The sequence below is a fragment of the Tachypleus tridentatus genome, chromosome 12 (genome assembly GCF_004210375.1).
Source record: "Tachypleus tridentatus isolate NWPU-2018 chromosome 12, ASM421037v1, whole genome shotgun sequence".
Taxonomy (NCBI): domain Eukaryota; kingdom Metazoa; phylum Arthropoda; class Merostomata; order Xiphosura; family Limulidae; genus Tachypleus; species Tachypleus tridentatus.
The window spans coordinates 122126239-122138452 of NC_134836.1; the positions used below are offsets into that span (position 1 = coordinate 122126239).

At 32.3% G+C, this 12214-nt stretch overlaps 1 protein-coding gene across 1 annotated transcript in view; it reads left to right on the plus strand.

Moving 5' to 3' along the window:
- Nucleotides 1-12214, plus strand: part of LOC143234557 (formin-like protein) — a 99749-nt gene that overhangs the window by 57608 nt on the left and 29927 nt on the right. Inside the window, exons 6-11 of the mRNA XM_076471995.1 lie at nt 233-316; nt 855-1065; nt 4883-4959; nt 7046-7217; nt 9428-9688; nt 11352-11400. Coding sequence (XP_076328110.1) covers nt 233-316; nt 855-1065; nt 4883-4959; nt 7046-7217; nt 9428-9688; nt 11352-11400 — 854 coding nt within the window. The remainder of the gene's footprint in view (nt 1-232; nt 317-854; nt 1066-4882; nt 4960-7045; nt 7218-9427; nt 9689-11351; nt 11401-12214) is intronic.

Here is a 12214-nt window from a genome sequence, read left to right on the forward strand (position 1 = left end):
TAGCGTTGAGAAAAAATTTAACACACACGCACACACAAAACAACAAAAAACATACTGGGTAATATTTATATTTACATTTTTTAATACGAGGGCACTCAATAAATGCCCAGTAAACTATACAGTAAGAAAAAGTGATTGTATGATGTTCCAACAGTTAAAAAAGTTCACATCATTAAGTACTTTTTCTGTTATTTTCAGAAAACAAGTACATTTTATCTGATTTTACATATAGGTGGGTTCGAGAATTTCTAAATGAAGAAAATAAGGGATTGGATGTTCTCGTAGATTACCTGGCATTTAGACTTGAAATCCTTAGGTAAGATGTAGTCAGAAAATGTGTTTCTTTGATTTCATTAGGACAGTATTTTGTTAAGCCTTGTTTGTTATATTGTTTCCAGTAGCTTAGCAGTAAGTTTATAATACTAAGACTTAGGTTTTATACCTGTGATTGGTAGAGTACAGCCACTTAACAACAAGATTTGTTGAATTAAATGTAAGTTTTCTTTATTACAACAGAACTTGTAAGTCACATAGTTTTAAAAATACCCTTCACCAGTGTTTCAGATTTAAACAATTACTTCTGTGTAGATTCTTAAAATGTTAAAACCTAAATATAAAAATTATATAATTGTTCAGTGATATGCTTGAATTGGAATGATGTATGTTAATTAGTACTTAAAGCCTGAAGTAAATTTTGTTAGGTTTTTCTTATTGTTTCTTGTGAAAGATTTTAGTGATGCAAGACAATTGTGATGATTTTTAATGCTTCATGAAAAGCGTTGTAGCCATTGTGATTTGTCCTTGCTTTATTTCTAGCAATTGTTGTGTCTGAACCTTTTACCTCAAATTGACAGGCAAGAGAAAAGCTTGCAAAATTCACCCAACTGTAACCACAAGAACGGAGAGATTCCTAATGGATATCAGGTGCCACATCGACCTGTCCAGGAAAAGGATGCTCCAAAGATCAGAAAGGCTTCCAGACATATAGCTAAGCTGAACATGGGTGAGGCTAAAGATGACATACACTTGTGCGTTATGTGTCTTCGTGCTATCATGAATAACAAGGTAGAGTCATAAGTACATATGACTTGTTTATTTTCCGAATTTCTAGTTTTCTTCTTAACTCTTTTAGTGCCATCATCATACAAGATACACAAGTCAGTGAAAATTCTGTCAGAGTGTAACGTGTGTTTATCTTACCCTGCACTCTTTGAATCAATACTGGCATTGTGGTAAGAAATCAGAATGTTGATATGAATTCCAAGAGTTATGATAAAAATAAAACTGCATGTTACACAGTGACAACTAGCATTTTCACCGACTACTGTATCTCGTACAGTGATAGCACAGAAAGGGTTAAATATGTTGTGATTTTTGTAAAACTTGTTAACCTTTCACTTATGTAAGAATACAGAAAGAAGTGTGGTTTGTTCATAATAAGTGTTAATCTTTCACTTATGTAAGAATACAGAAAGAAGTGTGGTTTGTTCATAATAAGTGTTAACCTTTCTCTTATGTAAGAATACAGGAAAGAAGTGTGGTTTGTTCATAATAAGTGTTAACCTTTCACTTATGTAAGAATACAGGAAAGAAGTGTGGTTTGTTCATAATAAGTGTTCACCTTTCTCTTATGTAAGAATACAGGAAAGAAGTGTGGTTTGTTCATAATAAGTGTTAACCTTTCACTTATGTAAGAATACAGGAAAGAAGTGTGGTTTGTTCATAATAAGTGTTAACCTTTCTCTTATGTAAGAATACAGGAAAGAAGTGTGGTTTGTTCATAATAAGTGTTAACCTTTCTCTTATGTAAGAATACAGGAAAGAAGTGTGGTTTGTTCATAATAAGTGTTAACCTTTCTCTTATGTAAGAATACAGGAAAGAAGTGTGGTTTGTTCATAATAAGTGTTAACCTTTCTCTTATGTAAGAATACAGGAAAGAAGTGTGGTTTGTTCATAATAAGTGTTAACCTTTCACTTATGTAAGAATACAGGAAAGAAGTGTGGTTTGTTCATAATAAGTGTTAACCTTTCACTTATGTAAGAATACAGGAAAGAAGTGTGGTTTGTTCATAATAAGTGTTAACCTTTCTCTTATGTAAGAATACAGGAAAGAAGTGTGGTTTGTTCATAATAAGTGTTAACCTTTCACTTATGTAAAAATACAGGAAAGAAGTGTGGTTTGTTCATAATAAGTGTTAACCTTTCACTTATGTAAAAATACAGGAAAGAAGTGTGGTTTGTTCATAATAAGTGTTAACCTTTCACTTATGTAAGAATACAGGAAAGAAGTGTGGTTTGTTCATAATAAGTGTTAACCTTTCTCTTATGTAAGAATACAGGAAAGAAGTGTGGTTTGTTCATAATAAGTGTTAACCTTTCACTTATGTAAGAATACAGGAATGAAGTGTGGTTTGTTCATAATAAGTGTTAACCTTTCACTTATGTAAGAATACAGGAAAGAAGTGTGGTTTGTTCATAATAAGTGTTAACCTTTCTCTTATGTAAGAATACAGGAAAGAAGTGTGGTTTGTTCATAATAAGTGTTAACCTTTCACTTATGTAAGAATACAGGAAAGAAGTGTGGTTTGTTCATAATAAGTGTTAACCTTTCACTTATGTAAGAATACAGGAAAGAAGTGTGGTTTGTTCATAATAAGTGTTAACCTTTCACTTATGTAAGAATACAGGAAAGAAGTGTGGTTTGTTCATAATAAGTGTTAACCTTTCACTTATGTAAGAATACAGGAAAGAAGTGTGGTTTGTTCATAATAAGTGTTAACCTTTCACTTATGTAAGAATACAGGAAAGAAGTGTGGTTTGTTCATAATAAGTCTTAACCTTTCACTTATGTAAGAATACAGGAAAGAAGTGTGGTTTGTTCATAATAAGTGTTAACCTTTCACTTATGTAAGAATACAGGAAAGAAGTGTGGTTTGTTCATAATAAGTGTTAACCTTTCTCTTATGTAAGAATACAGGAAAGAAGTGTGGTTTGTTCATAATAAGTGTTAACCTTTCACTTATGTAAGAATACAGGAATGAAGTGTGGTTTGTTCATAATAAGTGTTAACCTTTCACTTATGTAAGAATACAGGAAAGAAGTGTGGTTTGTTCATAATAAGTGTTAACCTTTCTCTTATGTAAGAATACAGGAAAGAAGTGTGGTTTGTTCATAATAAGTGTTAACCTTTCACTTATGTAAGAATACAGGAAAGAAGTGTGGTTTGTTCATAATAAGTGTTAACCTTTCACTTATGTAAGAATACAGGAAAGAAGTGTGGTTTGTTCATAATAAGTGTTAACCTTTCACTTATGTAAGAATACAGGAAAGAAGTGTGGTTTGTTCATAATAAGTGTTAACCTTTCACTTATGTAAGAATACAGGAAAGAAGTGTGGTTTGTTCATAATAAGTCTTAACCTTTCACTTATGTAAGAATACAGGAAAGAAGTGTGGTTTGTTCATAATAAGTCTTAACCTTTCACTTATGTAAGAATACAGGAAAGAAGTGTGGTTTGTTCATAATAAGTGTTAACCTTTCACTTATGTAAGAATACAGGAAAGAAGTGTGGTTTGTTCATAATAAGTGTTAACCTTTCACTTATGTAAGAATACAGGAAAGAAGTGTGGTTTGTTCATAATAAGTGTTAACCTTTCACTTATGTAAGAATACAGGAAAGAAGTGTGGTTTGTTCATAATAAGTGTTAACCTTTCTCTTATGTAAGAATACAGGAAAGAAGTGTGGTTTGTTCATAATAAGTGTTAACCTTTCACTTATGTAAGAATACAGGAAAGAAGTGTGGTTTGTTCATAATAAGTTTTGCAGGCAGACACAAACTTATAAATACATGAGGTGTTAAAGGTGAAAGAAGTACAATGTTCTACAGTCATTTGATTTTGTTAGGATTGTCGATCATCATAATGATTCCTTCTATAACTATTGTTCGTGTTTCTTATCATACTAAAGTTACTGTAATGTTAAAATCGAACAATTTGCTCTTCTGTTCAAGGTAACAGATGAGAATCATTGTTCATTAAGGCTTTTCAAACCTGAGATAAATGTCATTAGAATAGTTTAACATGTTAATGTTAGTATCTTTTATGTTATTTGAATCTGAAAAAAAAACAATCCAAAGTTTTAAATATTGAATAGCAGAATATTCTTTTCTCTATTATTTAAAGTTTTAAATCTATTCTGAGAAAAAACAATTTAAGACTGTAATAAGGCAACCAAAAATATCACTAATAGTTAGGGTGTCTAACTGATGAAATAGTGCACTATAATCTTTATAAATAAAAACAATATATTCAGCTACTTATAATTATTACCATAGTTTTGATCTAAGTAAGTAGCTTGATTTGGTCGAGAGTTAATGTTAAATACTTGTACCAACAACACCAGTGTGGTTTGGTATACAGCTTCGACTTATATGGGGTCTAAATATTCCGTGTTGGCATTCTAGGGTTATTGAGGTTTGAGCATTTATGGGAATAGTGATGTACTGCTATTCTGTTTGGAACCACCAGGGGAATTTTGATAAGTTTTTTGATTGTTTTTCAGTTATGCAAAGAATGAGATACCTATGTGCTTTGCTCACCACGGGTATTGAAACTCACTGCTGTATCACTTGGTTGTGTTTTTGATAAGGTGTGCTAGTGAAACTGGTAACTTTTGGATGCACAAACACTGTTTGTGTTGTGATAATGGCATATATAACCAGAACCTCAATTTGTACAGAGTTTTATACATTGGTTCTCAAATTTTCTTATTACAATTTCTTTTCAGTGCAACATATTATTAATAGTTCTTGATTAATTAAGCCACAAAGAAACTTCTGACAATGATTAGTTTTGTGTAATAATTTCTCTTTAATGACTACAGTATGGCTTCAACATGGTCATAGAACACACAGAGGCGATCAACTGTATTGCTTTAAGTTTAAACCACAAAAGTCTAAGGTAAGTCATATTCTATTTCAACAACTTATATCTGTACATGTGTATTCCGTACCACTGTAACTATAAGGCTTGCACTACCACTTCTTGGTAGGATTCAAACTGTCTTCACATTTCAATAGTTCATACTACTGTTTATATAGTTTGTGCCACTGTTTGTATTTCCTATGCTTCAGTATGTTTAAAACCTAAAGAATTCAACTTTCTACACCATCTTTCTTAGAACCAAACTTTTCTCATTGGTGGATTAAATAAACTGATACATTTATTAACAATATTTTAATTTAGTTGATAAAGTTTTACTAAGAAGTTTCAGACCCTGACTTGTATCCCTTATTCAATTAATTTGTTTTTTATCAGTTTTAAGTCTCTGAATATGTTTCAGTCAATGTATTAAAACTAAGTTTTAGTTTATTCTAGAATTCTCGTTTTGATAGCAAAAAGAAAACATCAGTAAATAATTAGTTTTTCATTAAAAATTAAGAAATAATTTAACTTAATAACATAATGTTTTTGGACAGCATGGGACCTATTGATCCATCTCGGCTGTCATGCTAAGACCATTGTTAAAAAATCTTAAAGCCCTTATCATTCGTTTACTGCCTGTACAATATTTAGTGTCGACCCATTCCACAGGCCAACCATCCTGTTAGAAAAATAAAACTGTTTTAGCTGAAGATAGCTCCAACTCTGTCAAAACTTATGTTTGCATCCTTTAACTTTTTCTTGCTGTTAAGTATGAGAAAAGATGATACATCAACACTGTTAATTCACTTTACAATCTTAAACATCTTAATCAGATTCACCATAACTGTTCATTTTGCAAGAGTAAACATTAAAATTTTACCATTTTAGTAACCCTTCTTGAACCCTTTTCAACAATTCAATGTCTTCCCTAAGGTAAGGAGCCCAAGACTGAAAACAATACTCCAAATGTGGCCTAACCAATGGCCTATACAATGAAATTATAAACTAGTTAGACTTGTATTCAGTATTTCTATAGATACAATCTAAAATCCTATTTGCCCTACTACTAGCAACAGCACACTGCTTGGATGACTTGAGAGACTGATAAACTAATACATCAAAATCTTTCTTTCATAATAGTGTTAAGGTTATTCCCATCCAAATCATACTTATAATTCAAATTATGATAACCCACGTGCATTATATTACATTTATTATAGCTAAAACCTCATCTGCCATTTGTTTGTCCAGTTTACTAAATGATCTAAATTGTTTTATAAATCAGCAGCATCATCCTCTTCACAGCCATCAACACCGAAGATTTTAACAGTTAAGTAACTTGTTGATCATTCCTTCATCTGGTTCATTGATGTAAAGAAAAAAGAGCAAACCTCCTAAGACTGAAACCTGAGGTACCACACTTGTAACGTTTGACTGAACTCCATCTGTAACAACCCTCTGCTTTCTTCCATCCAACAACTCTTCTACCAAACTTGCTAACTTATCTCCAACACCTGTATAGACATGAAAAACTAGTTAAAAAATGTATCACTTTGTAAAATGCTTTCTGAAAACCCAAATCTATGCCCTTAACTTTATTTACATGAGCAGTCATCTTTTCAAATAAGATCAAAAGATTTGAACAGCAAGATTTTTCCTCAGTGAAACCGTGTTGACTTTCTAATAAAACTCAACTTTGTTAAATGACTTTGTAAAGCATCTTTAATCAGGCTTTCCAAATCTATTCCCACAACTGATGTAAGACTAATGGGTCTGTAATTACTGAGACAGTTTCTATCACTCCTCCCTGAAAAGAAAAGCTACATTCGCTAACTTCCAATATTCTGGTTTCTGACCACTATCCAAGGACTAACAAAACCCTTGGGGAAGTATCTGGCCCAGTAGCCTTATTGTTCTTTAAATTTATTAATTATTTTCCTAACAAGCTCAGAATTAATGCAGTCATCTTGTTCAGTTTTGTTTCTATTTACCAACTAGATAGATAGATACTAGTGATTAAATTTAGGAAACAGTGACCAATGTTCTCCAGATAATAATAAAAAAGTGGATACTTTGAGCCTAATGTAATTGTTTTTTTTTATATTTTGTTATTTTTCAATAGAACAAAGTCATTGGTGTTGGAGCTTCTGGCTGCTATCTGTTTAGTTAAAGGTGGCCATGAAATCATTCTGTACGCCTTTGATAAATTTAAAGAAGTCTGTGCAGAAAGAAGGAGGTTTGAGACACTTATGAAATATTTCATGAACTTTGAAGATTTCAATGTTGATTTTATGGTATGTTGTTCTTCACAAACTGTTTACATTTAAAATTTTGTTTAATAAAATGTATGACTTGCTTTTTGTTAACACAATAAGCATTTATATTTGAGACAAATCTACAGTCAAAATATCCGATTGTTTCAATGCTCAGGTATGATGACGTGTCAAGAGTATTGAGGCGTTTGTGTTTAACAAAGTTGGACATAATTGTTAACAAAAGCTCGCATTCAATCTTGTACATTAAGAACTGAAGATAGGATGTTGTACTTCATTCCCGAAATGTGTATTTTAGTATCTTTAAACATTTTTCCAATGTGGCAACAGTGGGGCTGTCTCAGTGTTACATGTGGCAACAGTGGGGTTGTCTCAGTGTTACATGTGGCAACAGTGGGGCTGTCTCAGTGTTACATGTGGCAACAGTGGGGCTGTCTCAGTGTTACATGTGGCAACAGTGGGGCTGTCTCAGTGTTACATGTGGCAACAGTGGGGCTGTCTCAGTGTTACATGTGGCAACAGTGGGGCTGTCTCAGTGTTACATGTGGCAACAGTGGGGCTGTCTCAGTGTTACTAAATCGTTTATACTACCACTCTTCTGGTCGTTAATTTAAATTAACATAGTTATTATTAGCCATAAAAATTATTTAGAGATTTTTTTATATATACAAAAAAAGAAATAACTTATCAGTTTTTCTTGAATGTAAATTGTATTTTTACCCTATTTTATCACATAATTATTGTCTCACTCTGCAGAACCATACTGTAAGTAACAGTGTCTTGTTTCAAGTGATGCGTATATTTTGACATCATATGAAAAATGCTAATATTTTATTAATTTCTTTTGAATTATAATAATGGAAAATATAGTTTTATGTGAAAATACAGACAATTGTTTTTACAGTATTTACTGTTAGTTACAATTGTTTTCATAGTACTTACTGTTTGTTAAAATTGTTTTTTGTAGTACTTACTGCTATTCTATTCTTCATATGATACTGTAATACTTGATTATTTGTTTAACTTTTTCTGCTAATATTTACACGTGAGGACTGTTTATCAAGTCATAAAATAAATTGTATGAGTACAGTTTACAGTGACAAACATTTTGACATGTTGTAAGCATAGACAGAAGGGTTAGAAAGAAGTGTGGTATACCTGAAACTCAGACATCGTTTTGTTTGTTTGTAGGTTGCTTGTAAGTATAGACAGAAGGGTTAGAAAGAAGTATGGTACACCTGAAACTCGGTCATCGTTTTGTTTGTTTGTAGGTTGCTTGTAAGTATAGACAGAAGGGTTAGAAAGAAGTATGGTATACCTGAAACTCAGACATCGTTTTGTTTGTTTGTAGGTTGCTTGTAAGCATAGACAGAAGGGTTAGAAAGAAGTATGGTATACCTGAAACTCAGACATCGTTTTGTTTGTTTGTAGGTTGCTTGTATGTATAGACAGAAGGGTTAGAAAGAAGTGTGGTATACCTGAAACTCGGACATCGTTTTGTTTGTTTGTAGGTTGCTTGTATGTATAGACAGAAGGGTTAGAAAGAAGTATGGTATACCTGAAACTCAGACATCGTTTTGTTTGTTTGTAGGTTGCTTGTACGTATAGACAGAAGGGTTAGAAAGAAGTGTGGTATACCTGAAACTCAGACATCGTTTTGTTTGTTTGTAGGTTGCTTGTACGTATAAACAGAAGGGTCAGAAAGAAGTGTGGTATACCTGAAACTCAGACATCGTTTTGTTTGTTTGTAGGTTGCTTGAACGTATAGACAGAAGGGTTAGAAAGAAGTGTGGTATACCTGAAACTCAGACAACGTTTTGTTTGTTTGTAGGTTGCTTGTATGTATAGACAGAAGGGTTAGAAAGAAGTATGGTATACCTGAAACTCAGACATCGTTTTGTTTGTTTGTAGGTTGCTTGTATGTATAGACAGAAGGGTTAGAAAGAAGTATGGTATACCTGAAACTCAGACATTGTTTTGTTTGTTTGTAGGTTGCTTGTATGTATAGACAGAAGGGTTAGAAAGAAGTATGGTATACCTGAAACTCAGACATCGTTTTGTTTGTTTGAAGGTTGCTTGTAAGTATAGACATCAGTGTTAGAAAGAAGTATGGTATACCTGAAACTCAGTCATCGTTTTGTTTGTTTGTAGGTTGCTTGTAAGTATAGACAAAAGGGTTAGAATGAAGTGTGGTATACCTGAAACTCAGTCATCGTTTTGTTTGTTTGTAGGTTGCTTGTATGCAATTCATTAACATAGTGATTCATTCAGTGGAAGACATGAATTTCCGAGTACATTTGCAATATGAATTCACGCAACTGGGATTAGATGATTACTTAGAGAAGCTCCGTCCTTCTGAGAGTGAGGAACTACAAGTACAGATATCTGCTTATCTTGACAACGTGTTTGACGTAGCAGCCCTCATGGAAGATTCAGAAACGAAAGTAGCAGCACTGGAACATGTGGCTGATCTTGAAGAACAGTTATCCAGGGTGAGTACTGTGAGTAGATGTGTCTTGATAAGAGGTGAGTACTGTGAGTAGATGTGTCCTGATAAGGGGTGAGTACTGTGAGTAGAGGTGTCCTGATAAGGGGTGAGTACTGTGAGTAGAGGTGTCCTGATAAGGGGTGAGTACTGTGAGTAGAGGTGTCCTGATAAGGGGTGAGTACTGTGAGTAGAGGTGTCCTGATAAGGGGTGAGTACTGTGAGTAGAGGTGTCCTGATAAGGGGTGAGTACTGTGAGTAGAGGCGTCCTGATAAGGGATATATTTAACTTTTAAGGTTTCTGGAAACGAACTTGCAGGTTATGGCTTGATAGAAAAGAATGGTCATACTTTGTTAGGATTGTTTACTCTATCTACACAATCTCTCTTAAACCAAATTACTAAGTTGAATTATGTTATTGCAAACATTTTTTTTTATTAATAGTTTCAGTTTACTTACTTGTAAGGTATATTTTATTACACTTTACAGTAAGTGAGATTAGTTGATAGAACAAGAGTGATGTTTTGATCACTGGTACAATCATTATCAAATCCACAGCTTTTTACAGTAAGTGAGATTAGTTGTTAGAACAGGTACGATGTTTTGATCACTGGTACAATCATTATCAAATCCACAGCTTTTTACAGTAAGTGAGATTAGTTGTTAGAACAAGAGTGATGTTTTGATCACTGGTACAATCATTATCAAATCCACAACTTTTTACAGTAAGTGAGATTAGTTGTTAGAACAGGTACGATGTTTTGATCACTGGTACAATCATTATCAAATCCACAGCTTTTTACAGTAAGTGAGATTAGTTGTTAGAACAGGTACGATGTTTTGATCAATGGTACAATCATTATCAAATCCACAGCTTTTTACAGTAAGTGAGATTAGTTGTTAGAACAAGAGTGATGTTTTGATCAATGGTACAATCATTATCAAATCCACAACTTTTTACAGTAAGTAAGATTAGTTGTTGGAACAGGTACGATGTTTTGATCAATGGTACAATCATTATCAAATCCACAACTTTTTACAGTAAGTAAGATTAGTTGTTGGAACAGGTACGATGTTTTGATCAATGGTACAATCATTATCAAATCCACAGCTTTTTACAGTAAGTAAGATTAGTTGTTGGAACAGGTACGATGTTTTGATCAATGGTACAATCATTATCAAATCCACAACTTTTTACAGTAAGTGAGATTAGTTGTTAGAACAGGTACGATGTTTTGATCAATGGTACAATCATTATCAAATCCACAACTTTTTACAGTAAGTGAGATTAGTTGTTAGAACAAGAGTGATGTTTTGATCACTGGTACAATCATTATCAAATCCACAACTTTTTACAGTAAGTAAGATTAGTTGTTGGAACAGGTACGATGTTTTGATCAATGGTACAATCATTATCAAGTCCACAACTTTTTAGAGTAAAACACACTAACATTTAGATCCAAGGTTAGATTTTGAAGTCTGATTTCAATACTAAAACGTTATTTCCTGTAAAAACGTGTTGTTGATATTGATTGAACCATTGATAGAAATGTTGTACCTGTTCTAACAACTAATCTTACTTACCATTAAAGTTGTGAGTTGTAATAAAATATTTTTATGGATTAATTTTTAATGTTCTACTTATTCTCCATTTCTCTCTACATCCCTAGGCACATGAAGAATTTTTCGAGATGGAGAATGAATTTAATTCAAAACTGGGTAATTAAGTTTTACTGTTTTGTAACAAAGATGAAGTTGTTACTAATTATCAATAAGTGTTTGTTTTACTGTTTTGTAACAAAGATGAAGTTGTTACTAATTATCAATAAGTGTTTGTTTTACTGTTTTGTAACAAAGATAAAGTTGTTACTAATTATCTATGTGGTAATTTTGAAAGCCATTGTTTAATGTTGTGATTAGTTAGAGATATTTTGGAAGAAATAATCACATACAATTAGACCTTGGATTGTTTGCATACAGAAACACATTTCACATTCTCTTACACAGCCACCAGTGTTATGTCTCCAGTGCTTTTATTTACCTTAAGTAATGTTATAATTTCAAACCAACTCTGTGCCAAGGAGTGGTTTTATTGAACCTTCAAGTGTAAATTTGGAATATTTTAAAATTGTGATGAATTTTCATCTAGTTTTATTTCCTGTGTCATGAATGGAGTTAAAGTTCTTCAACCTTATTAAAAACAAGTCACTAATTAATAACTTCTATACTGGTTGTAGTTGTGTTCTGTAATTAACATGTTTTTCCTTCAACATTCTAACCATGATGAACGTACATAGCTAAAAACATTTTAAATGGTTTTTTAGATGTATTAACAGATTTAAATGTGTTATTTATAGCTATTTTAATATATTTATATTTCATTATTGCAATATATGTTCAAAATTCAGTTGGAAATATTTATTAACCTGGAATTATCTATGATTGAAGTATGGTCAAAATAATAAATGTGATCTATTCCAGTTAAAAGTAATGGTGCATAAATATGTGTGTATATAACCAGTATAATATTTAT